Here is a 23975-nt window from a genome sequence, read left to right as displayed (position 1 = left end):
AATCCAATTTACTTAAAAATAGATAATTTATTTAAATATTTAACTTATAAATGTGTGAACAGGACATCGGAAGAAAATTGTTTTTATTTTCACATATTTTTTTTTTTTTTTTTTTTGAAAATTAAAAATCTCTCTTTTTCTATTTTTTATTATACACATATTTTTCACGGAAACATAAACATTTTTAAATTTACGTTTTATACAAAAATTGCTTATTATTTATTTTCAATATTAGCTAATTATCATTGTTGGTACTAATTGTAAACATATCACAACTTTGGTTTTGTTTCAGTTTTCACGATGTTACTGACGTGCAAGCTTAACATAAAGTTATTTAAATTACTATTACTATAATATTAGTTAATAATTTTTAATTACATACTTTAAAATTATTTCGTATTAATTTATTCAAAATGTTGAAATATTTTTTTTTTCTTAAAGAAAAAGTCACTAATGACTTTTTAGTTAAAAATTTGTCAAGAAAAAATCAAACTCTTTTTTTTGTTTGTTTAAAAAAAATAATTAAGAAATTTTTTCTAATGTACGTTTAATTGATTTACTGTAAATTTACAATTAACTATTGCTGTAAATTTATTTAATTAGCTAATTAATTGTAAACTTACTTTCAATTAATTATAAATTTAATTCGAATTAATTTTAAATTTACTTTCAATTAATTTATTTATAATTTATACAACAGTTACAACATTTATCGAGTTTGATTATAAATTCTCGCATAAAAGTCACAAATCAGTATTTCCAGACGAACTATACATCAAATAGTTTTGCTAATAATACTATGTATTTACGTGATCATTTTTTGTCATCAGATCACTTTTCTTTATTGGATTATATTTTAAAAAAAACATAAAATTCCAAAAGAAAGTTCAAAAATAATTTATCAAAAAAAGTTTTTTCTTTTAAATAATTGATCATAAAAGAAAAAAATTTTTTTTCTTATTATTTGTCACTATAACTTTTAAAATTGAAAAAAAATTGTTTAATTAAATTATTATAAATATTTTAAAAAAATTTATGAAAAAAATATAAATATAAAAATTTGATATGCAAATCGTATATGATTTTTATCATTAATATTAAAACAAACATTGTATGTACTTTGAACTTTCCATGCGAGTTTTATGCCTAAAATAACATTTTCTTTAAGTGCTGATGCAGCACTAAATTTACAATTTAATTTAGAACACTTCAAGAAATATTGAAAATTTATTTATTTTTATTATCTTGAATTATAATTTTTTTTTTGCAGTATTTTCTTTCGTTAAAAAGAAAACAATATATAATTATCAACATTTATGTCAAATTTTCTTTAAGTGTTCTAATTTATTTTAATTATATTAATATTATCACAGTAAATTATTTTTTTAAATTCACTGTCTTTGTACAGAATTGACTTACACTAGAAAGAAAATAATAATAAAAGAAAATATTTTTTATAAAACAGTACGATTATTTTTTTTAAAGCGAATTTTCCATAGAAATAATATTCAAACTTTAAAAAATTGGATAAAAATTGTATTAGTCTATTTTTAAAATATTTTTATAACAATGTTTTATATAAAAAATTGTTGAATCAATTTTAAAAAAATTTGCTTTAAAAAAAAAAAAAAATATGATGGTCATGATTTCTGCGTATTTCTATTTTTGTCTACTGTGAAATACTATAGCGAAAAAAATCATCTTTTCGTGTCATATATTAATTTAATTTAAAAATGAACACCTTTTTATCTACTTTCTCCGATTTAATTTTTTCATCGTTTTTTTTTTAATTAGTCAAGTCATATTAATTAATTTAATTAATTAGTCAATATGATGTTCTTTTATTGTGTTTCAAAAAGAAAAAATTAATATTTTCTTTTTAAAAAAAAATTTAATCATAAAATCCCTAAAAATTTATTCTATCACACATTATTTTGATTTTTAAGAGGAAATGTTTCTTCATTATCATTTTCAATTTCTAATTTTGGCTTCTTTTTCTCCATTTCCTCTTCCTCGGGATTATTCCATTTTTGTAAATTGCCCGTACCAAAAATTGCAAATGCAATTGCACCAATTATATAAGTTGCCGATAGAATATAAAAAATAATTCGCCACTGTGCAAATGTACCAGATTTTTCATTTGTTATAATTCCCACCATATATGTACTGAGAAAACCACCCAATGAACTGAGAGTATTTGCAATACCAAATATTGTTCCAGAAAAATTTGGTGCAATATCGAGACCATTTCCAAGATAACCGGCAGTCACTGCTCCATTTAATGTCAAGGCTAATGTGAAAATAGTCACAGATGTCACTCGATCATTTCCCAAATTTGCTTGAAGTATCATCAAAAGACCAGGGCTCATTACGGCTAAAATAGAAAAAAAAACAACAAATTTTTAACCCAATTTTGATATATATATATATATTTTTTAGGGGATTTCAAAATTTGTAAAAAGGGTAATACAAAAATATATGGTCACCGAATTTTTATTTGTACAAAAATTGTTATTTGATAGTTTACGAAAACGTCGAACTTCCATTTGACCGAAATTCCAAGTGGCCGAATAAACAACCGACATAAAAATTTCGTTGTGAATTTTAAAATTGACCGAAACACAAATTTTTTTGATAATTTTTGACCGGTTAATTTTGAAAATTAACTCCAAAATCTTTTTGTAGGTTTTTTCTTTGACCATTTGCAATTTCGGACAAAAAAAAGTTCAAAGTTTTAAGAATTCAATCAAATAAAAATTCGGTGAATTGTAAATTCTGGCATTTAAAATAAAAATAAAATTCGAATAGCTTAAAATTCTGTTTTGGGAAAACTTTAAAAAACTTTTTTCAAAAAAATTCAGGAAAATCTTTTCTTACAATTTAATTAATAATAAAACATCACTGAAAAAAAAAATTAGAAAATAGAGCATCGTCGAGCAAAAGCGGTTTAATTATAGACAAAAGCAATTCAGTTGTCTGGTCAATTAAGGACGACGCCTCTCTTTCCTTGGTTTAAATTTGATTGACTAAATGACTGTTAAAATGCTTTACACAGCTTTTATTAGTCTAGAAACAAATTTATTTCCCTTGAAAAATTATTCTTTCAAATGCTAAAAAAACATTGATTTAATATTGTTATCCAAATTTTTTTCTTTCTATTAAATTTTGTTCTAATTTTTATGATCTAAATTTTTTAATTTCAAAACTTTTTGTTTTACAAAATGTGTAAAACTCACCAAAAGTTGTGAAGGCCTTTCGAATAAAAGTAACTGAATATCTATTAGTTCGTCTTAAATAGTCAGCGAGTGTTGACATCGAGAGAGCAAATAGATATTTTCCCAAATATGGCAATGAGGAAAGGAGTCCGTTCTATAGGAAATAAAAAATTAACTAATTATTATTAACATTTTGCTTTTTAAAATCAATTACAAATTTCTATTTTTACTAAAAAAAAAAAAATAATAAAGTAAACAAGCTTCATATTATAAAAAAATTTATATTTTGCAATTTAAAAAAATTTTATAATTATTATGAAAACAACTTTTATAATCTTTATATGTAACAAAATTTATATATACCATAAAAAGAAAAATAATAATTAAAAAAATATTTATGTTTCACGTGAAAAACAATTTTTATTTTTAAATCATGATTGTATATGAAAACATATATTATAATAATAAAAAAAAGAGGTAAAGAAAAATGGTTGTGAAAATTATATGACTGCAAAATAAAAAAAAAAGACAAGATTCATACTCTTGAAAATATGTCAGTGTTATGTACCTCTTTAATGTTGAAATGTAAAATATTCTTCATGTAGGTTGGTAATTGGTTTACAACCGTGAAATAACCAAAGACACTGCAAACGTGAGTGATAACAATTGCCCAGACCGGAGCTGATGTTACAATTGCTTTCCATGGCACGGCATGATGCTGTCAAAAAAAAAAAAAAAAAAATGTAAAATTTTACATAGAAAAAATAATTGCTAGATTGAAGAAATCGTTGTTTTTCTTATTGCAAGAAAACAAGATTTACTTTAATCGGTTTTTAAAAATTAATGTTTAAAGAAACAAATTTTTTTTTGAAAATTCAGCTTATTGCAAGTGATGTTAGATGCAGATATTAACAAATTCAACTGACGGTAGTTGTTACTGACGGTAAAAATAACTGACAGTTGTAGCAACTGACGGTAGTCATAAATTAAAGTTGTTGAGACTGGCGGTAGTAAAAACTAATAGTTGTTGCAACTGACGGTAGTGAGAACTGATAGTTGTTGCAACTGACGGTAAAAACAACTGATAGTTGTTGCAACTGACGGTAAAAACAACAGACAGATGTTGCAACTGATGGTAGAAACACCTAATAGTTATTGCAACTGACGGTAGTAAGAACTGATAGTTGTTGCAATTGACGGTAAAAACAACTGATAGTTGTTGCAACTGACGGTAGTAAAAACTGATAGTTGTTACAACTGCCGGTAAAAACAACTGATAGTTGTTGCAGCTGACGGTAGTTCTAATTTTTATTTTAAAAAAAATTTATTAGTTTTTACTATCATCAGTCTCAAAAACTATAAATGATTAGTACCATCAGCTGCAACAACTGATAGTTGTAACTGCCGTCAGTTGCAACAATTATCAGTTGTTTTTACCGGCGGTTGAGACAACTATCAGTTTGTTTTTACCGTCAGTTGCAACAACTTTTAGTTTTTACTACCGTCAGTTGCAATAACTATTAGGTGTTTCTACCATCAGTTGCAACATCTGTCAGTTGTTTTTACCGTCAGTTGCAATAACTATCAGTTGTTTTTACCGTCAGTTGCAGCAACTATCAGTTGCTATCACCGTCAGTTGTGGCAACTGACAGTAGTAGCAACTGATAGTTGTATTAATAAATTATAGTTGTTGGGACTAACGGTAGTAAAAACTAATAGTTGTTGCAACTGACGGTAGTGAGAACTGATAGTTGCTGCCACTGCCGGTAAAAACAAACTGATAGTTGTTGACTGTAGTTAACTGTAGTTCAAATTTTTTATTTTAAAAAAACTAACAAAATTGACAATTGACGGTATGTGGAACTTACAAGTGACAATTTTTGCAACCAATGATAATTTTAAATGACAGTAATTACAACTGATAAATAGTTGCATCTTATACAGTAAATTCAACTTTTATTTCCTAAACTTAAGAATTAAAAATAAAAGAAACCACAAAAAGGGAGTAATAAAAAATTTAGCAATTCTGTTAAACCTTTTTTGTGGATGTATTTCCAATTGATTCCTCGATGAATCGTCTCTCACTGTCAGAAATTCGTGGATGCTGTGCCGGTGAGTCAAAAACGAGGAAAAACCACGTTAGACTCCAGATAAATCCAATTCCTCCGGTAACATAGAAAACAGATTGCCATCCAAGGGATGCAATGAGATATCCACAAATTGGCATTGTGATAGCAGCACCCAGGGCGGAAGCTAAAAAAAGGGGCGTGTTTTTTTTATAATAATAGCTTTGGAAAGAAGAGAGATAGAGAGAAAGAACTTTAACAGCAGAAACTTGAAACAATTTGCCATTTGGTATATTACATAGGTGCGCGGGTTATTTGTAACGGCTTCTTACACTCATTCTCTGCACTTTATTACGATCCTCATATTCATTAAGAATTTCATACCATATCTCTACCATACCAATATCTTTGGCATAAAAAAAAAATAAAATATATATCAACAAACTGTCCCTGACATGAATTTTTACCTTCCAACACTACAATTTAGTCTCATTAAAATATTTCCACCTTTCAATCATTTTTTTTTTTTTTTTTAATCCAACAATTCGTACAGAGTATAAATTAGAAATGATAAAGAAGATAATAAAAGAGATAATAAAACCAGAAGCTGAATATTTAATACTAACTCGTATTCAATGAACTATAATTAAATAAACCCATGACTAAATCATTTGTGCTTGAATGATTTATAGTCAAATAATGTTTAGTTTCATTTTCTAATGTACTACAAACTACGTGATTGATATAAAGAAAATATTTTTTACCCTCAAGGTTAAAGAACTTGGACTTATATATAATTTTTTTTTTTTTTTTTTGAAGAAAAAGAAAAAATAGCACGTGGATCTTATTTATTGTGTTTATAAAACATTATTATAAAATACCAAGTTATCGAATGGCATTGTTCTCAAATATATATATATATATATATATATATATATATATATATATATATATATATATATATATATATATATACATAAAATGTTTTATATAAGGAGTTAATTATCTCAATTATAGCACTAATAATTAATCATCGAACAAAGTTAACATTAATGGAATTTTTACTGCTGATACGCACGTCTCTGTATGTCAGACGTCAGTATTAATGATAATTCAAATCATTCCCTTACCCATCATATTCGATACGAATTTGCTGCGCTCATTTGGTGGAATCCAAACAGCTGTCATTGGATGAATTGCTGGCCACGTGGCACCCTGTAATTCATTAAAATCAATTAATTAAGATCATTATTTAAATAATTAACGTACAGCCGGAAAATTAAAAATATATCGATGATAATACAAGAATAATTTGTTAAATTTTCCATTTACTATTTTATCATTAATTTTTCTTTCTGTAATCAAACTATACTCCTTTATCAGTTTAAAATTAAATTATTCAAGTAAAAAAAAATTTTTTGTTTATGCTTTTTTCTCTTCTTGGAATTGAAAGAGAAATTTTCTAAATGATTTTTTTTTTTTTTTTTGCAATAAAAATAATAATGTTTTTACCAGAAAGAATCCTAAAAGTACTCGTAAGGCAGCGACAAAGGCAAAACCAAGTGATGCCGCTCCCGGTGTCAATAGTGTAATTAAACTAGAAAATAGCATACTATATCCAAAAACTCTTCTAGTACCAAAAAGTTCAGCCATTCTACCGCCTGGTACTTCTGTCAAAATATAACCGGCAAAAAAACTACCGAATATCCAATTTTGCTCGTATTCATTCCAATGATATTTCGTTTGTTCTCTTCCTTCCTGAAAGTGTCATTTTTTATAGTTAAATAAAAAAAAGAGAGAAAAAAACATAAAACAAATAACAAAAATACTTACTAACTGACTAGGAGTTTCGTAAGTAGAATTAATTTTTGGAATGTTGACAGTATTATTAAATGTATTAACATTTTCTAGCGTTGTATTGGAATGTGATTTATTTGTAGTTGGATAAACCATAGCGACCATGGCAATTGTCAAATTTACTCGAAGCATGTAGTTGATCATAAATCCAAATATCACCATTATATTTAAAACCTGACGACATGATAGCCCTCCTAAAAACAAAAAGAAAAAATTGCAATTATATTGATGATTCAATTTGCCGGTAGTTATAGCTAATGATTGTTTTAACTGATGGTAATTACATGTGACAGTAGTAACGACTCTCACTTGTTGCAACTGACGGTAGAAACAACTAATAGTTGTTGCAACTGACGGTAGTAAAGACTGATAGTTCTTGCAACTGACGGTAGTAAAGACTGATAGTTCTTGCAACTGACGGTAGTTACAACTGTCAGTTGTTGTAACTGACAGTAGAAACAACTGATAGTTGTTGTAACTGACAGTATAGTAATAAGTTATAATTGTTGGGACTGACAGTAGTTACAACTGTTGGTTTTTGTAACTGACGGTAGAAACAACTGATAGTTGTTGCAGCAGACGATAGATACAACTACCAGTTGTTGCAACTGATGGTAGTTACAACTACCAGTTGTTGTAATTAACGGTAGTTATAGTTGTTGCAACTGACGGTAGTAAAAATTATAATTGTTGGGACGGACGGTAGTTACAACTGTCAGTTGTTGTAACTGACGGTAGTAATAAATAATATTTTTTGGGAGTGACGGTAGAAACAACTGACAGTTGTTGCAACTAACGATAGTAATAAATTATAGTTGTTGTAACTGACAGTAGAAACAATTGATAGTTGTTGCAACTGACAGTATAGTAATAAGTTATAGTTGTTGGGACTGACGGTAGTTACAACTGTTGGTTGTTGTATCTGACGGTAGAAATAACTGATAGTTGTTGCAACTGATGGTAGTTACAACTATCAGTTGTTGCAACTGTCGATAGTAATAAATTATATTTGTTGGGACTGACGGTAGTTACAACTGTCAGTTGTTGTAACTGACGGTAGTAATAAATAATATTTTTGGAACTGACGGTAGAAACAACTGATAGTTGTTGCAACTGACGGTAGTAAGAACTATTAGTAGTTAAAACTCACGGTAGAAACAACTGACGGCAGTTACAACTGTTGGTTGTTGTATCTGACGGTAGAAACAACTGATGGTTGTTGCAGCAGACGATAGATACAACTACCAGTTGTTGCAACTGATGGTAGTTACAACTATCAGTTGTTGTAACTAACGTCAGTAATAAATTGTAGTTGTTGGGACTGACGGTAGTTACAACTGTTGATTGTTGTAACTGACGGTGGAAGCAACTGACGGTAGTTTAACGAAAAAATGCAAATAAAAAAAAAAGAAATGTTGAGTAGAAAATTTTTTGAAGGTCCTAGTGTTTTAAATTTTTTAATTCTCGATAACTTTTTTTTAATCTTTTGAAAACTACATATAAATTATTACTCTTTTTGTTTTTGAACTTTGGATGGTACGATGTAATTATCAAGCATTGAAGAATATCTAATAGACCTGGGTCAATCTTGTTCGCCCTCGGAATCAAAATCTTTATCATTTATAATGACTTGATTACTAAGTTATAGACACTAATTTTTATTTTAGAAATTTAATCTTATAAATTATCGTGGAAAAATTAGAAAAAAAATATATATTTTATAAATATTTTATATAATATTAAATATTATTTAATATAATATTTTATATAAATTAATTTTTTTTTGTTCTATCATTTTTTCTTTCATAATTGCGATTATCAATTTTTTTCCCCTATATTTCTATGAGGAAAGTTTATTATGTAATTGAATTTTAGTAGCATTTTAAGAAAACATTTTTCATTTTACATAAAAATAATGTAAAATATAATAATTCTGAGAAATCATAAACCTATTATTATGATTTTTGATTGTAAAAAATGGGTAATTATTTAGAAAAATAATGGTTATTTCTTCTCTGAAAATCATTTTTTTAAAAAATAATTTAATAAATTAATTAAAAGCAAATAAATTGATTAAAAAGTACAAAGAACCACAAATGAAATTGAAATAAACATAATGACTCATTTATATTTTACTAATGTTTGTGAAACCCAGAGTACGCGACGTGTTGCAATTATTTTGGGTTTTTGCCAAAGTGTGACATCAATGAACACTAAAAAAGTACTTATGTACTTAAATTTTTTTTTTTTTTTTAGTAGTTTATGAATAAAAAATACACATAGAATCTTACATAACGAATGAAAAATAATTCAAAAAAAAAATTTCAATATTTTATATAATAAATATACCATTATAATTATGAAAATTAAATCAATTAGCATTAATGAACATTAAATGAAGTAAATTTAATTAGTTATAATTAGCCGCATATTTTTAATAATTATAATAATTATACATTTAATGAGAAACAATTTTTTTTAAAGACAATTTGTTAAAATATGGTTTTTAAAAAAGGTATTAAAAATAAAAAAATAAATAAAAAAAAACTATTTCTAATGACTATTGAAAATTGAAAATATATACAGTAGACAGTCTGTAGTTTTTGCTAACGTCAAAGAATCTATAAATAGTTGCGATCCGCTACCTAGGCCATTAATACATATTGTTAGCCTTCGCCTTGCTCTGTACCTCAGCAATGATACTGAATGCATTTCATTGAATAATAAATAACAGAGAGATTAATTGTTATTAAATGAGCTGGGAATTCTGAACGATTATACCACTCAAATTCCCGGATATTGTACAAATTACATAACAACAAAAAACTTTTTTTTTACAATAGAGAGTTGCAAGTGTTATTTACATTAAAAGAAAAATAGTTAAAAAACTAAATAATAATAATAATAATAATAATAATAAATATTGTGATCCTAGCATCAGCCTTAGAAATAATTTTTAATATAGAAAATTTTTTGTAAAATAGTTTTTTTTAACTAATGTTAATTAATATTTTTTAATTAATTTGTTATAAACAAATTGTTTTAATAATTTGTGCAAAAAAATTTTTTCTGTAAAAAATTATTTCTGTTACTAATTGCTAGGTTCCCAAAAATAATTAATTTAATTATAAATTAAAATTAAACATTTTTAATAAATTTTTGCAGTGTTTTATTAAAAATAAAGTTGACGTCATTTTTTTTACTAAAAAAAATTGAATTAGTATTAATTTTATAACGATTATTAATAAATTTTCTTGTTTTTCCCATTCTTTTCCAAAATATAATTAATTATTTTTCCTCCTATTAATAAGGAAAGTTTGTTAAGTTATTAAAAAATTTACCATCATTTCACAATATAAATATTTTCCTTTTACAATAAATAAAATTTAAAAATATATTTCATTATTTCTAATGCAATCATCTAGTAAATTTTCATAAGATTTATTTTTCATTCGAATTTATAATTAAATTTTTTGAAATTTTTATTCATAATTTTTTTTTTTTTTTTTTACAAATTTAAATAACGGAAAAAAATTATTACAGATTCAAATTGATTTATTAAATGTAAAAAAAAAATTTATTTCGTACAATGTTTATATATTTGTTGTCAATATTTAATCCAGATTATTTTGCGTCGTACTTTGTCTATATAATAGAGAATAATGATTTGCAAACATAATTTAAACAGACAATATTATGTCATTCCAGCATCAGAAAGTATCAATTAAAATCAACTGTCTTATCTAATCATTATCATGACAATGTTTATTACAATCTTATGGAAATTTAATGTTTCATTTAATAAATATTCGGCTAGGTGGAAATTCTGTAAATAAAAAATTTTCACAGAAAATTAAAAGGCATTAAAATAAGCAGCAACGCTTATTATTTTAATCCAATTTTTCTTATTTTAATTCATTTTGATATTAAAATAAGCAAAATTGGATTAAAATAAAAAGCATTGCAGCTTATTTTAATGCCTTTTAATTTTCTGTGTTTCTTAATTTAAATCCAGTTAAATAAAAATTGTCCAAGATGAAAATTTTACTATTACTAATTGAACTTTAGTAAAAAAATATTACCAAACCAAATAGTAATATTTTACTAAAAATTTATACTAATTTGAATTACAAAGTAGTTATTCTGTTTTTTTTTGGATATGACAGAAATTCATAAATTTTTGCATTCTTTTAACGATGTAAACGGATTTTTATTATTATTATTATTATTATTATTATATAATATTATACTGTCTCCAAAGTGTCAGCAAAATTTTTTCATGAGTCACAAAGTTAATGACACACGGTCAAGGTTTTATTAAAAAGTTGCAAGTGTGACAAGCCTCAATTTTTCATTGGCTCTGAATTTGTAATCAAAGTCGTCGTAAGTGACGTATATTTATTATTTATAGAATTGATAAATGTTACGCCAAATTATAAAACAACAATATATATATATATATATATATATATATATATATATATGTACAAGTGTGTGTCGTAATTTTAATCGAGCCTACAAATTTGCGCTTGATTATTAATTCAAACAATAGTATATACATATACGCACATATTGTATATATATATATGTAAACAAGTAATTTTCAAATGGATTGCATTATCAGTTACTCATCTCGATAATATAAATGAATCACGTCATTTGTTTAATCAAGGTCATGATCTTGGATGTTCGCGCACGTTCCTATATTAGAGGTCATCATCTATATATTACAAAAAAAAGAAGAAAAAGAAGAACGATCTAAAGATTAATTGATCAGAGGAAAAAAATGTTGCAAACTTTTTTCAAAATTGCGTGTAGCATATTTGCTCTACAAAATTTTAGACTTTGCTTCATTTATTATGAAATACTTGTGAAGTAATTAACATATATACATCAAGTATATTATTATCATTGAGAGAGCAATGATTCGTTCTTTTTTTTCCCTTCTTCTTCATCTTCTTTCATTTGTTTTGATTGCAAGTAAACAAGTGTCATTATAAGCATTTAGATATTTTTAGCTTAAACTGTTATTTTTAATTTCAGATTAGTGATATTTAAAAATTAATTTTTTCTAATTTTTTTTTTTAAAGTGATTGTCGCAATTTTATCAGCCGAAACTACCGTTCATTGAATAACAGTATTTACCGTCAATTAATAACGGATATTTTTAAATATATATACCTAAAAATTTGTATTATAAATTTTATTTGATGATATCTAACGTTGGTTACAAATACCGTCGATTATAACTACCGTCTATTATAACTACCGTCGATTATATAATTACTGTTGGTTACAACTACCATTCCTTATAACTACCGTTGTTTACAACTACTGTACATTATAACTACCGTTGGTTAAAACTACTGTCAATTATAACTACCGTCGAATATAACTACTATATGATTACAACTACCGTTAGTTACAACTGCTGTTCATTATAACTACCGTAGATTATAACTACTGTTGGTTGCAACTACTGTCCATTGTAACTACCGTCGAATATAACTACTGTAAATTATAACTACCGTTGGTTACAATTATTGTCCATTATAAGTACCGTCCATTATAACTACCGTCGAATATAACTACTATATGATTACAACTACCGTTGGTTACAACTGCTGTCCATTATAACTACCGTAGATTATAACTACTGTTGGTTATAACTACCGCCCCTTATAACTACTGTTGGTTACAACTACTGTCCATTGTAACTACCGTCGAATAGAACTATTGTACATTATAACTACCGTTGGTTACAATTATTGTCCATTATAAGTACCGTCGATTATAACTACCGTCAATCATAACTACTGTCATTTAAAACTACCGTGAATTATATCTAACGTCAATTATAACTACTGTTGGTTACAACTACCGTCGATTATAATTACTGTTGGTTACAACTATCATCCATTACAACTGCAGTCGATTATGCGGTAATTATAATCGACGGTAGTTATAACCAACAGTAGTTATAATCGACTGTAGTTATTATTGACGTTAGATATAATGCACGGTAGTTTTAAGTGACAGTAGTTATGATTGACGGCAGATATAATTGACGGTAGTTATAATGGACGGTAGATATAATGAACAGTAGTTATAGTTGTCGGTATGTGTAAAAAAATGTTATTTTAATCAATCGAAGTGTATAACAATAAATTGACGATAGTTTTTAAAAAATTTCTTTAACAATTAAAAAACAAAACTTAAGAAGCTCTGTTTTAAACAAAAATTCTGAACTAAAAGAAATTTCATTTTTACTTTTCTATTAAATGCCTACTATTATCAATTATTACTTATAATGGACAATTCTATAAATTCATACACATACACGGAGAGAAAAAACGAGCCTTTACAGCATGGACCTATATATGCTCTCTTCGTACGCGCCTCTACCGTCCATCTTCGGTACGACCTTATACTATATTTTCACTTGCCCGTACTAAAATAGTAAGGAGCCGAGCTACTACAGCAAGAGATGGTACCGAAGATGGACGATAGAGGCGCGTACGAAGAGAGCATACATAGGTCCATGCTGTAAAGGCTCGTTTTTTCTCTCCGTGTATATATGTGTATATAAATTCACACGAGAATTTGTGGAATGTCTGTAGGTATAATTTGATTTGAAGATTTAATTGGAAAGTACAGGATGTCTTAAGTGGATGCAAGAATTACCTTGAGGGTCTTGAATGGAATAATGTGGGAATTAAACGTTTTGGCTAGCTAAATAACTATATATATATATATATTTCTAACAAAATGAGATAATTTATTCGAGGTTGTCGCGGGCTATCTATTAATACGGGAAAATGTGTATAAATGTAAACTTTATAAGAACCTTTTATTTCGCAATTATTATCATGTTGGCAGAGTATATATAATCGTTCTTGAATATATAGATATGTATATATAAGTTACAATGTTTTGACGTGATGAATTCATTTTATTCTCGCGACTTGACTTTTTTATTTTATATATATATATATGAAGAAAGTTTTGATAATGTTTACACGCCTTCTTTTGCAGATAATATATAATGTTTCTATTATAAATTAATCGAAAAATTATACTCAACGTATAGTAACGTCACGGAATATTACTTCATTGAACCGCACATATGCTCCCAATTCATAAATTTATTCTTATCGAAATAAAAGGGAATCATTTAGATATAGACTTTACATATATTATTTCTTAACATTGTCGCTTTTGAAATTATTAATTTTAGATATTTCAATATTTATTGAATTAATTCATGCACATTTATATTTTTTTTTTTTGGATAATTTTCATTGAACAAATATTTTTTTGATTGTTTTGTAGTAGCAAATTTTGTTATACTCTGTTGAATTAGTAAAAATTTAGAGAGTAGCAAGTTTTGTTGCAACAATTTTTGTTATAGTAAAATAATAAACAAATTATTTTATTAAATTTACTTATAATAAAAATAAATATCTATATATTTATTTTTATTGTTAACCAATTAATAAATATAAAATTGTAATTGAATATTAGAAAGTAAATATTAAAATTATTTTCTCAATAAAACCCACGTGGAATGAAGAAATTAATTTGTTGTTGATGAAATTTTTTTTTCCCATCAGATGATTCGTTGTATTTAAAAATTCTAATTGTCAAATTACTTCCAATCATCAATAATTGCTCAATGAAAATTCTTATTGACGCATATATGTAATTCGTGATGTTTTTCTTTTAATTAAATTCAGAAATTAGAAAACAATTTTCATATCTATTCACTGAGAAAAATATTTGATTTAAAAAAAAAAAATTTGATTACATTCATGCATTTGTTTCAATTAAAATTATTATATATAGTTTGACAATCTTGATAAACATTTTTTGTTTGTTTGTATGAACAAATATTTGCATACATTTCTTGATAGCAGAGTTTAGAAAAGAAAAGAATTTGTTTTTTGCTAAAAAAAATTAACAGATATATTGTTTACTGAGAAAAGATTAGCGTCATAGATTTTTTTTTTTCATTCAAGAGTGTTGACGTAGAAATTCAATATTGAAATAGGACGATTACGCGTATAAAGCTTGTAGAGTCAACAAAAATTTGTTACCCCCCTGCGTTTTTTTTGCAATACACAGAATTAAAAATTCTACAAAAATTGTTTGCCTAGAACATAATGAACATTTTTGATTGAAAAATGTATTTTTGTTTCACTATATGTATTGATGTTTATTCATTACGCACTAATCCTTTCACTTACTCCAAATGCATTAAAGGTCATCCGTGACCTCAATTTTTTGATTCTCACGTCCAAAACCCCACCTCGTGCGCTCTTGTTTCACGGTCGGTTCTCAATCCATTATTAAATTACGTGATTGTCGTATGCATGGTGTACTTGTCCTATAATGTATATAAATATTGAAGAGGAAGCAATGCATTTTCTTACAAAAACAAAAAAAAAAAAAAAATGTTCTGCTTCTTCGCATCTGAACTTTAAATTCTTCAACTGTTTATGACACGCAGCAAAATTTACATTAAAAATTTACAACTTTTTCATTCAAGGAAAACTTAAAAATAGAATCAACACTTATTATTCTTACTTTTTAAAAGAAAATTTAGGATTACAACGACTTCTTTGACTCTACATTAAACCTTTTCAGAGTCTGTATTAAACCTACCCCTAATTTAAGTCTACAATAAATCTTCTTTGACTCTACATTAAAATATCTTAAATTTTACATTGAATCTACACTACTAAACACTACACTGCTACAGTATTAAACCTACTTACACTCTACTTTAAACCTACTTTAACATTACATTAAAATTTACTTAAACCCTTTTTGATACTAATTTGAACCTACATTAACTCTATCATTATATCTACTATAAACTACTTACACCCTTTCATGAACAAAATTTGAACCTACATTGACTCTACATTATACCTACTTGGACACTACTTGAACCTGATTTGAACCTACTTTAACTATGCGTTGTACTGACTTTGAATGTACATAGACCTTTTTTTTAACTTAATTTAAACCTACATTAACTCTATTTTGAACCTATTTGAACTGGCTTAACCCTTCCTTAAACCTAATTTGAATCTACTTAGACCCTTTCTTGAAACTGATTTGTACTTTAACTCTACATTAAACTTACTTAGACCCTTCTTTAAACCTATTTTAACTCTACTTTCTGCCTACTTAGCCTCTTCTTGAACCTAATTTGAACCTGCTTTAACATTATAGCTACTTAGACCTTTCCTTGAGTCGATGTTAAGTCTACATTATACCTACTTAGACACTTCTTGAACCTCATTTGAACCTACTTTAACTATGCGTTATATTGACTTTGAATCTACATAGATCCTTCCTTAAACTTAATTTAAAACTACATTAACTCTGCATTAAACATATTTGTACCTATTTTAATTCTACATTATACCAACTTAACCCCTTCTTCAACCTAATTTGAACCTGCTTTAATTCTACATTATACCAACTTAACCCCTTCTTCAACCTAATTTGAACCTGCTTTAACTCTACATTATTCCTACTTAGCCCCTTTTTAAACCTAATTTGAACCTGCTTTAACTCTACATTATTCCTACTTAACCCTTTCTTCAACCTAATTTGAACCTGCTTTAACTCTACATTATTCCTACTTAGCCCCTTTTTGAACCTAATTTGAACCTGCTTTAACTCTACATTATTCCTACTTAGCTCCTTTTTGAACCTAATTTAAACCTACTTTAACTCTACATTATTCCTACTTAGCCCCTTTTTGAACCTAATTTGAACCTGCTTTAACTCTACATTTCACCTGCTTTGAACCGATTTTGTTTTTGTGACAAAATATAAGAGAAAATATAGTTTCAAAATAATGCTTCGTAGCATAATCGTAAATTTTTTTTTAAAGTTCCTCATCTATAATATGTCAAGTGATTAATTCATGACAATAACTTTTGATACAATCTCAAGTATATAATTGTTCGCTTTCTCGTTTCAAGTAGCATATAGAGATGGAGTTATTCTCAAGGATGTTAAATAATCGCATCAATTACCTTCACCTAGAACTAGAACTTGTTTCGGATATATACTTTATGTCATTAAATGATCCACGTGGGTGCGCACAAGATCTAAAATAGCGAGCCGCATAATAGATTGAATTATATTGTATACGTAGAGTTCGTAGGGTAAAAGCGAGATTATAGTTTATATATGTGGTTATATTGAATTTGAAATGATTCAAAAGGTTAATGTTGGAAGAGACATTCATTCATTAAGTTCAATTGGCGTCAGGAAAATCGTTTACAATCTCATTTGTAGATATTTGTTACTCTTCTTGATTGAATTTAATCTTGAAATATAACTGTAAATTACGCGAGCGTTTGTTCTGTGATTAGCTTTCATATTTATTACTCAGTTTTGCAGTACCAAAGAAAAAATTATTTCATTTTTCTTCTTACGACATTTGGCAAAGTGAATAGTAAATATTTATATATTTAATGAAACTAAATATATACTTTTTAAATCACTATTTCGTTTATCTCCTTGAAATTAATTATTATTAATTTTTTGTGAATTGAGTTTTTATTTCACTCAATTTTTATGAAAATATATAGTCAAATTTTCATATTAAACATTGGAATTTACATTTTTCCCAATTTTCATTTAGCAAAACATTATTTGTTTATAACAAATTGTTTGAAAAATTAAAGAATTATTTAAATAATTTGTTTATAACAATTTGTTTAAAACTAATTGTTTGAATAAGTAACAAATTGTTTATTGGAAATTATTTAAATGATTTGTTTATAATAATTGTATAAATAATTTGTTAATAACATTTTTTTATAACTAATTGTTTGAACAATTAACGAATTGTTTTAATAATTAACCAATTGTTTAAATAATTTGTTTATTACAAATTTGTTTATAATATGGTAAATTATTTTAATAATGTACTAATTTGTTTATAACTAATTGTTTGAATAATTGACCAATTTGTTTATAACTAATTGTTTGAATAATTAACCAATTTGATTATAACTAATTGTTCGAATAATTAACCAATTTGTTTATAACTAATTATTTGAAAAATTAACCAATTTGTTTATAAATAATTGTTTGAAAAATTAACCTATTTTTTATAACTAATTGTTCGAATAATTAACCAATTTGTTTATAACTAATAATAATAAATAATAATTGAATAATTATTCAATTTGTTTATAATTAATTGTATGAATAAGTAACCAATTGTGAACCAATTGAACAAATTGTGTAAGTAATTTGTTTATAACAATGTGTTTATAACTAATTGTTTGAATAATCAACGAATTGTTTAAATAATTTGTTATAAACAATTTGTTTAAATAATTTATTTATATTAACTTGTTTAAATAATTTGTTTATATTAAACTGTTTTAATAATTTGTTACAAACAATTTGTTTTAATAATTTGTTTATATTAAATTGTTTAAATAATTTTTTTGCAAAAAAATTGTCAACGTTTAAAATTATTTCTAGAACTAATTCTAAGATCCCAATATAGTAAATTTGCTTATTCTCACGTGTTGGGGGTATTAATGGTATAAAATTTTATCAGTTTTAGTGTAAATTGATTGTTGTAAAATTTCTTTTCCATATGTTATGTTGATGCACTATAAGTTGTCTAAAGAAATGACAATAGGTAAATGAAATAATAATCAATTGTTAATTAAAATCTATAAACATAAATATCGAGGAATTGATGATTTGAAATTACATATAATGGAATGTCGATTTTTAACCTTGCTCAAGATTAATGACGAAATGGTGCCATGGACCAATCATAAACTATATTATGCCGTAATTATGGATAATTACGGTGGTATTGACGAATACATTATATGCATTGTGAAAGTAACTACATGCCGGTTATATTTATATATGGGGCATTCTTTCTCAACGGGAGAATTGCTCCCCCCAAAAATGGTTTGGGCGAAAAGAGTTCAGTTAGGTCTCAAATTTTAGGTATTTACGTCTATTTTGAAAAGCAAAGTGGCACTTTTTAAAATTCAAGATGGCGGATCTAATATGGCGGAAAATTAAAATAAAAATAGATTAAATTCACTTAAAATTTGTTACTCGCGAGTTTTTTGGGTCGCTGAATATGAATCTGAAGTCAATTTTGTTCCAGCAAGTCAGGATTTTTTCCTAACCTCAAAAAACATGTCGGATTTAATACAAGAAGCAAATTTTTTTAAATAATCTCGAATTTGCTTAAACCATGTTACTCAGGGGTTTTTGGGGTCGCTGATTTCGAATCTAGAGTCAAATTTTTAAAATTCAAAATGGCGGATCCAATATGGAGAACGAGTTTTTTAAAAAATGGTGAATTTTTAAAAAACTTGATATATAGGGGTTTTAGGGTCACTAATTACGAATCTGAAGATAGATTTTTGAAAATTCAAAATGGCGGATCCAATATAGCGGACGAGAATTTAAAAAACTTGAATTTTTATGAAACTTTTAGTATCTGACGGTTTTTGAGTCGCTAATTATAAATCTGATGTTAGATTTTCAACATTTGAAAAGGTAGATCGTCATGAGAAGCATATTGGCTCTTTTAAAAATTAAAGATGGTGTATCTAATATTGCAGAAATTTAAAAAATTTGCCTATATATGTTTGAAACTGGTCATTTGGGGGTAATAATAATAGACGTAATAATCACGAGTTTAGTGGTAATAGAACAAATTCTGCTAGCTTGAGGAAAAAAAACGCTAAGGGTAGTCATTTTTACTATAGGGCCTATAACATTGTAGGAAATTAAAATTTCATCAAAATTTTTTTTCTGTTGGTAGTTTACAAACAAAAAGAATTATCTTGAAGTTGTGAAAGATGTTTAGGCAAAGACTATATTAAAGCTAGTAATCAATTACCCAACATAAATACGGGGACTTTATACAAACAATAAAATTGGTAGCATGTCTACCAAATGAAACATTATTTTTCACGGAGGATTCTAAAGAAACCAATTACAAAAATTACAAAATGCACGAATATGAAAAAGAAAAGCCACCAAGTTTCATAAGAATCCAATAGTTTTTAAAAAACTCGTTCTCCATATTGGATCCGCCATTTTGAATTTTTAAAATCTGACTCTAGATTCGAAATCAGCGACCCCAAAAACCCCTGAGTAACAGGGTTTAAGCAAATTTGAGATTATTTAAAAAAATTTGCTTGTTGTATTAAATCCGACATGTTTTTTGAGGTTAGGAAAAAATCCTGACTTGCTGGAACAAAATTGACTTCAGATTCATATTCAGCGACCCAAAAAACTCGCGAGTAACAAATTTTAAGTGAATTTAATCTATTTTTATTTTAATTTTCCGCCATATTAGATCCGCCATCTTGAATTTTAAAAAGTGCCACTTTGCTTTTCAAAATAGACGTAAATACCTAAAATTTGAGACCTAACTGAACTCTTTTCGCCCAAACCATTTTTGGGGGGAGCAATTCTCCCGTTGAGAAAGAATGCCCCATATTTATATGTTTCCAACAATCACCCTTGAAAATCCCTTGAGAGGAAATTGTTGTAGTTTTCTTATATTCCTCTTTTGATCCATATTGAAATCTTTATCTTTAACAAATGACTGATTATAATATTTAATGCGTTAATTAAATCTCTATAATTTGGAAAATTAGTTCGATTAATATTTCAAGTGTATATTATATGAAATATCTAAATATATCAATGAAATATAGAGATTAGATTGACTGAATGAGGAAAAAAAAATTGGTTATACAAACGATAAACTTCCGTTTATTGAAGGAATTAATGTATAAATAACAATAAAATATTATCTAGTCAATGAGAAATGAATCTCTTTCTCTCTCTCTCAATTGTTCAATAATCACAGCGCAAAGAGAATAGTTTATATATGCTCTCCAAGGTTTTTGGCTCGTTGAAAAATGAGCGATTAGTGGCGAATAAAATTTCAGATATGAAGGTTCTAGAACTCGAGGAAAGTTTTCAGTTAAAAACAGATGATAAATTGTTATACTCCATAAGTCCTTCATTAATTTAGCTTCGGATTAATTCGTAATTAAATTTTTAAGATTGAAAAGAATAGAAATTAAGCATTAAAATGAAACAAATTACTTTGCTAATAATTGAAAAAGAATTTTCATTTAAGTTTTAAAAATTTAGAATTCAGATAAAAATTTATTGTCTCGGAAACAAGTTTTGGAATGCCTTGAAATAATTCTTATCAAAACTATATAATATGATTAAACGTTCAATTTGAAACTTTTTTGTCAGGGTTATTGATGTTATAACAAAAGGAAAAAAAAAACCGATAAATACTGAAATTTAAATTTAAATACAATTGAGAGAAAAATTTATCGTCTGTACTGATTATTTTATAATATTTGAATAAAATTACAATATTGCTTCGACAATATACTTGAAAATTCAGATATTTTTTATTCAAGCATTGAAATCTTTTTTCCCATTCGACCTAAATATAATGTTTATTTAATTAGTTATGATCATTTATAAAAACAGAATATTGGAAAAATTAAATAATTTTTTTAAAAGTTATGTAAATCAATTTATAAATAATAAAAAAAAATTTTTTTTTTTAAATTATTTTGTCGAAAAATTTTGACTTTGATATATTATAGAGAATTGAAAATTATTCGTATATACACTATACTATATACATTTATGAAATCTCAACACGTGTATCACGATTCAGTGAAGAATTCTATTATTAGTATAAAGTGTATATTTATTAAAATTAATAGCATTTTCCTTTTGGCTTGAATTTATGAATTTAAATGATATATTTATAAAAAATTTTCGTCAATGTATTTATTTGCAAGAGATGGCAAATTTTCTTTTTTTTTTTTTTACTTATTTTTTTTTAATAATAGGTATACATATTTTCACTGGACATACAACGATAGTACGAACAATATATTTAGACTATGAAATCCAGGACATTATATTTAGAATATATGTAAGGGACGAGAAAGTATATACAATTTTCTTCTATATAAAATTCTTAATTAAATTGAAATTTTCTAAAAATATTTTGTTTACATTGCAATATTAAAGAACAGTGTTGCTAAATAAATTGACGACAATGTTAAATGAGATTTTCAAAATAAAATTTAACTATATTACATTGTGGCATGAGAAACAAATTTCGTAATTAAATTGGAGAACTAATTTGCAAAACGAACAAGTAGTAGTTTATTTACATTGGTAGCGGAAGATTTGTTATTATATTTATTATTATATTATCATTATAATAATAATAATTATTATTAATTAATATTATTAATATTATATATTATATAATTAATATTAATATTATATAATTATTAATTAATTTTATTAAATAATAAAATAATTATAATAATAATAATAATTATTATTATTATTAATAATATATTTCTAATTATACTGTTATTGCAATAATAATAAACAGAATAAAAGTAAAATATTAATTAACTATATGCTTAATATAATGAATGGACATAATTTTTCAAAAAAGATGTTTAATTTTTTTCAATATAGAAAATTTAATTAAACAAATTTTTTATAATAATTCCTTTCTTATTTTTAAATTTCATCGATCAACGACGAATTTTTTTTTATTTTTGCCTATTGCATAATGTTCTGGAAACATTTTTATAACATTCAAACGATAGAAAACGACAATTCACTTATGTTTTTCATAATAATTGAAAAAATCATTTTTAAAAATTTGTATTTCAATTTTTTTTTAAATTATTTTTTAACAATCGTTAGGAATGGGTCCTTTAAAAAAAAAATTATTTAATTAATCATAAAATTTCTTTAATATTAGTAAAGTAATAAAAAATGTTTAAAATAATAATTTTTAAAAGAGAATTTTTATTTCCTTTTGTGAAAACTCACCGTTGTATTTTATGTTAGACGCCATATCGTTTGGAAAATTTGTAATTAGAAGACAATTAGAAGAGAAAATTTCAGAATAGTTGGTTGATTTTAATAACAAATCACATTTGAGTCAGTTTTGCCGTTACACATGGGGAGAAAAAAAAATAATTAAAGAGCAACACTTCGAAGATCGTTGACACAAGAAATATTCTATGATTTTTTTTTTCTTCTTCAAGATGAAAAAGTTAATTAAGTTTTTTTCTTTTATTAAAATAAGGCACTTGTCACTTTAAATTTTGCACTATCTCCTGTATCGTATTTTGATTTTTTTTTTCAAAACGTTTTCAAATGTGTGTTAATTATAAAAATAGGAAAGAAAAGCTATGTGATTATAACCGGCAAAAGGTATATTAAGAATTTTAAAAGCTCGCGAGTATGTTGACATTTGCTAGGCGCACTAATACTATTCGTGGTTTTTTGCCAACTTTTTTTTTCTATTCCTTTTTTTTTTTCTTTTTCTATAAGAAGAAGAAGATGAAGAAGAGAGCGCAAGCGTTGGCGCGCCGACGGGTGGTACAACTCAAACTAAAGGAATAACCCTATAGCTCTCTGGTGAACGATAGCAATCGCGTGTCTGTGCCTACGTCATGTCGCAATGTCGTAATAAAAGAGTACACGAGTCTGTGGAAGGGGTCATCGCAATACTAGACGTGAAAGATCCTCTAATATATATAATGTTCCTCTCAATTCTAAAACACATATATACATAGCAAATAACATATATGTATAATAAGCATCAAAGAATCTTAGAGTGCCAAACAAATGGAAATAGAAAGAAATAATTTTTTAAGTTTCAGAAAAACCGAGAATTTAGACTTTGAAATCAGGGATTTTTTTTCAATTAAGTAAAAACCAAAATTATCAG

General features: G+C 25.9%; 1 protein-coding gene across 1 annotated transcript; it reads right to left on the bottom strand.

Moving 5' to 3' along the window:
• Window positions 1–7: 7 nt before the first annotated feature.
• LOC127282188 (sialin) lies at window positions 8–23683 on the bottom strand. The gene is made up of 8 exons (XM_051306306.1): window positions 23069–23683; window positions 7115–7332; window positions 6794–7039; window positions 6412–6496; window positions 5251–5468; window positions 3784–3933; window positions 3237–3369; window positions 8–2374 (listed from the first exon to the last, which is right to left on the bottom strand). Exons 1-8 carry the CDS (start codon window positions 23091–23093, stop codon window positions 1923–1925), a joined length of 1527 nt encoding a protein of 508 aa, XP_051162263.1. The 5' UTR covers window positions 23094–23683; the 3' UTR covers window positions 8–1922.
• Between the last annotated feature and the right edge of the window lie 292 nt (window positions 23684–23975).

This window comes from Leptopilina boulardi, unplaced genomic scaffold (assembly GCF_019393585.1).
Source record: "Leptopilina boulardi isolate dan_hultmark-lab unplaced genomic scaffold, ZJU_Lbou_2.1 LbouV2_291, whole genome shotgun sequence".
Lineage (NCBI taxonomy): Eukaryota > Metazoa > Arthropoda > Insecta > Hymenoptera > Figitidae > Leptopilina > Leptopilina boulardi.
Note: the sequence above shows the minus strand (reverse complement) of the source record. Positions and strands in the feature narration are given on the sequence as shown.

Coding starts and splice junctions, on each gene's coding strand:
- LOC127282188 (XM_051306306.1), bottom strand. CDS start 23,093: ATGGCGTCTAACATAAAATACAACG. Junction 6,497..6,793: donor TACTTTTAGGATTCTTTCTG/GTAAAAACATTA, acceptor AATGAATTACAG/GGTGCCACGTGGCCAGCAAT. Junction 3,370..3,783: donor TACATTTCAACATTAAAGAG/GTACATAACACT, acceptor TATTTCCTATAG/AACGGACTCCTTTCCTCATT.